Source organism: Cibotium barometz, chromosome 3 (assembly GCF_041138505.1).
Source record: "Cibotium barometz isolate CiBa-2024 chromosome 3, ASM4113850v1, whole genome shotgun sequence".
Lineage (NCBI taxonomy): Eukaryota > Viridiplantae > Streptophyta > Polypodiopsida > Cyatheales > Cibotiaceae > Cibotium > Cibotium barometz.
This window is the reverse complement of record NC_141048.1, coordinates 35,330,838-35,335,099: the sequence shown is the minus strand read 5'-3', so window position 1 is coordinate 35,335,099 and position 4,262 is coordinate 35,330,838. Positions and strand designations below refer to the sequence as shown.

At 45.4% G+C, this 4,262-nt stretch overlaps 1 protein-coding gene across 1 annotated transcript; it reads right to left on the bottom strand.

Moving 5' to 3' along the window:
• Positions 1-502: 502 nt before the first annotated feature.
• LOC147640000 (putative thylakoidal processing peptidase 2, chloroplastic) lies at positions 503-3,606 on the bottom strand. The gene is made up of 6 exons (XM_086776148.1): positions 2,454-3,606; positions 2,140-2,208; positions 1,988-2,056; positions 1,457-1,543; positions 1,282-1,349; positions 503-1,169 (listed from the first exon to the last, which is right to left on the bottom strand). Exons 1-6 carry the CDS (start codon positions 3,384-3,386, stop codon positions 1,046-1,048), a joined length of 1,350 nt encoding a protein of 449 aa, XP_086632274.1. The 5' UTR covers positions 3,387-3,606; the 3' UTR covers positions 503-1,045.
• Positions 3,607-4,262: the final 656 nt, after the last annotated feature.

Here is a 4,262-nt window from a genome sequence, read left to right as displayed (position 1 = left end):
CACCATCTCTTCCTTCCACTCCTGCTGCTTCGACACCCTCGACAACGTCCTCCTCAACCTCTACAAGACCTGTGGTCGCTTGGACGACCAAATAGCCCTGCTCATCCAGAAGCTCAAGCCCTTCCACAACGGCAGAGAGAGAGAGAGAGAGAGAGAGAGAGAGAGAGAGAGATTTTTCAGTTTTTCTACATGTAATTTTGTTTTCACTTGGGAGGCCAACATCCCCCTTTCAGGAGGAGGATTTGACAGTCATACAGTAGAGGTGGGATCCTCTACTGTATGAGGTGCCAGATCCTTTTGCTGAGGGGGGTTATGCTGGCCTCCTAAGTTAACACAAATGGGAAACGAACCAAGACCACCTGCTCTTAAGGCAAAAACTTCCAAGTCTCTGTAGACCAAGAAGCTGCGAGGCTTCTTGGTGAACTTACCATAAATTTCAACTGTTTCCACCAAAAAGAAGAAGAAGAAGAAGAGAGAGAGCATATAATGTGCAAACACGACAAAGTTTAATTCGAGTGCAATTTTTCTGCATGCCAGTAAAATACATGTTTAGGCAGACTGAAAAGTGATGATAAAAAAAACCAAGCCACCCTTTCTCACAAACATAAAACACACAAGAAATTCCGTCGGAGCTCCCAGCAAAATATGGCCAAAAGGCTCACAACAGTTCAGGCTTCCAAGTCAATGAAAGGGAGCACACGACCAAGAATAGCAAGCAACAGACATCTTGGTTTTATTCCAGTTGCATCCATTCATAGAGGAGTTCAGCTAAGTCTCTCTGCCATGGTGAATGTGCATTTGCTTATAGATTTTCTTTGATCGAGTCTTCCTTTTGACTGTTAGGCACAAAACTACTTGCCTTACCAACACCTTTGACTATTAGGAAAACTCTGATGATGCACACAAAAGTTTGCTCCACACCATCTGAGCAAATTCTGCAAGCTTGACAGAATGCCCATGCAAAAGGAGCTGCACAATTCTCTCATTTCCTTGAGCTGACAATGGTGATCTGTTTCGACAAACTTCAGAGGTTGTCCCTCAACCATCATGCACCTAGCAGTTGCAATGGAGAAGCAGTGGGCTCTTTCCATATCGTGCAACCTGATCGCTCAGGTGGCCAGTATCTATACACAGATCGTCCTAATATGTTCTTCACTGGCAATGGTCCCCTATCACCAAAGCAAAGCAACAAACAAAACATGAGACTCAACAAGAATTTGAAAAGACATACTCAAGGCACACTCTATTCTGGAGACTTGATGAAAGAGGAACGATGCTTACCATTCATGAGAGTCATTGCTGTGATTGCGGTTGTCGCCCATAACAAAGACACAACCTTTTGGAACATACTGCCGTTAATGAACACATTCATACAACACATTGTCATGATGGATCAGAAGATAACAGTTCGTCAAGACAAAATGAGACACTTGGAAAAAAAAATCTAAAAACTAACCATTGAACTCATCTCATATGCAAGGGGCTCTGCAATGAAATCTTCAACACGAGCAATCCCATTCACAACAAGTTCACCATTTCGCACCTGGAAGAATGGAACAGTAAGGTACATATTTAGCCTAAATACCTTTATCTGCCCAACTCTCCCTTTCTTAGCCATGCATGCTATGTTCAAGCTGCCTGTACAGCCTGCAGGAATCTACCACAAACATGCCCTTAAGCTGGTCCCAACAAGACACATAGGGTGGATTCACAAACTACCACCGCATCTGGACCCACCTAGATATTGGGTAGCTCTTGGACGCTGCCCTCTTTTTGAGTGGGTCTTGACGCAGTTGCTGCCCTACAACTTAGCCCCTTCTCTTGGTAAAAAAGTGGGCGGGTGGCCTTTGTAAAATGGCCCTTTTCTTCTTTTGTCATCAGCCTTAACCCCAAGCTGGTACACTCTGCCCCCATCAAGTGCATCCTCAAAGTAATATAGAAGAAGAAGACTTCACAACAAAGAAGTGACTTAGAAAGGCATACATACCTCAACTGAGTCCCCTGCCTTTGCTACTACTCTTTTGATGAAGACGGCACCTGCATTGTAGCCTTGCTCCTGTACATAAGACGAGGTACATCATCCCCACAGTATGCAACTTGGGACTTTCTAAAAGCGAAGAATATGGGAACAAAACACACCTGCAGGGCTGGAGGAACCTTGAAAAGAACAATATCATTGATTTCTGGCTCCCTTAAATAATAGGACACCTGAAAACCACCATGTAGCCCCATAAGTTGCAATTAAAATAAGTCATTTGACGATAACCAAACTCAAAGAGATGTACCATATGGCATAAACATGCCATGTCCAACACTAATCATGTGTATCACTGATTGAATGTATAAAAATCACAAATATTATCTGCATGGACCCAGTCGCATGCTCTTGTAACATGCCTGTATCTGTTAGTTTAGCTAATTTTTGCAGTAACATGCGCACATGAGAAGCTCACCTTTTCTGCAATAATCCGATCACCAACTTCTAAGGTGGGGAACATGGACTTAGAAGGGATAAATCTGAGTTCTGCTATGAACCATCTAAACATGGTTGTCAGCATGTATGTCGGCATTATAACTTTACTTCCACTGGCAGGCAAACTGATCTGGGTTCGCAATTTAAGGTTTTCCCAGCGAGACGGGAAAGAATTCACTGCTGCCTGGGCAGTGTCTCCTTGGGATTCTTTAGCCACAGAGGGGGAGGTAACATCGGCATCTTTGGTGCTCACAGATGTTGCAAAGCTCACAGATGGTGGTATGCAAGGGCCTGCAGACGTTGTAAAGCTCTTCCAATCGCCTCTGGATGAGAAAACCCTGAAATACTCATGACAAGGTAGCCATTTGAAGGCTTGGAAGGGGGGCAACCGAGAGCAGTTCGGCATCACAGAGAAACCTAACTTGGGGGAGCTCGCCTGGACAAACGTACCAAGATAATGCGAAAGAGAAGAAGAAGAAGAAGAAGCAGATATCTTCTGCAGAGTTTTTCCAACGCTGGAACCCTCAGGGATGCAAGAGTACGACCTGTGCTGCTGTACAACCAGCGATCCCAACTCTTTGTTGGGAGAAGCTAGCGTTCGGGCATCAGGGTCAGCAAAACGTAGGGTTTTGCTTGCTTGCGAGTTTGCAAAACCTAGGGTTTTTCTGGCCTGTGGGTCTGCGAACCCTAGATCGTGAAAAGCCCTGATGAAGTCTTTTTTACATCGATCAGCAGCAGCAGCAGAAGAAGAAGGTGCCGATGATGAGAAGGCCTCCCCCTTTGCTGACGATGATGATAGAGCTTCGTAGGGTTTCCTGATGCCGATTTCGACCTGCGAAGAGGTGCAGATACGCAGCACAGAGGCGACGAGAAGAGAGGGCCGTAAGGCCACGGCAGCTACCTGGGTTGCCATAAAGCAGAATTTTCGAAGAGGACCGAAGAAGTGACGATGCAGAGTGGTGAACGGGGATCCCTGCTGGCGATCAGAGCTCAATGCTTCTGTGGGCGAGACATGGCGGGTAGATTCAAGGTGGGGCGGAGGAGGCCTGAGAGGAATCGGAGAAGACGAGGAAGCGCAGCGGTGATCGCAGGAGCAGCAGAGACGATGAAAGAAAAGAGAGAACTGAGAAAAAATCAATGTTTTAATACATCATTGACTTTTATTATTATGTTATTAGTATTATCTGAATTTTGACTTTTCAAATAGCACATGCCTTCTTACGCTCTCCCCTAGGGGGTTGTTCCCACGGGCTGAGAGTGCTCCTAGAATCTATTCATGCTTGGAGTCTTACACATGGGAGCGTCCAAGCCCCAACGTGGGCTCCCAGAATCTATTCATGCTTAGAGTCTTAGACATGGGAGCGTTAATGAAAGTGTGGCCAAGTTTTGCAAAGGAAATGTAATTGTGCCCTAGTACCTACATTTCGAATGGCCAAGTTGCATCTAAAGCTCCCATGGCCAAGTTTACGTGGCCATGGAGAAAAGGCCTTTACCATTCTTGACTCAACTCCTATGCAACAATCCTGAACACCTAGTGGTGGTGGGTGCTTCTAATGATTAAGTTCATGCACATGGTGTTTTTTTAATTGATAATACCCAATTATTTTGGCAGGTCTTCCCTTGAAGGTTAAAATGGCTTTGAAGGCCTCTAAAGCCTTCAGATTTCAGCACTACCCTCTTTCTAATGTAGGGTGACTTTGCCACTTTCCTCCTTCGTCTCGTGCTTCTATGCACGAGCCCTCTATGTTGAGCTCCATCTTCAATTCCCTTTCCTCTCCTTCTTGCCTAC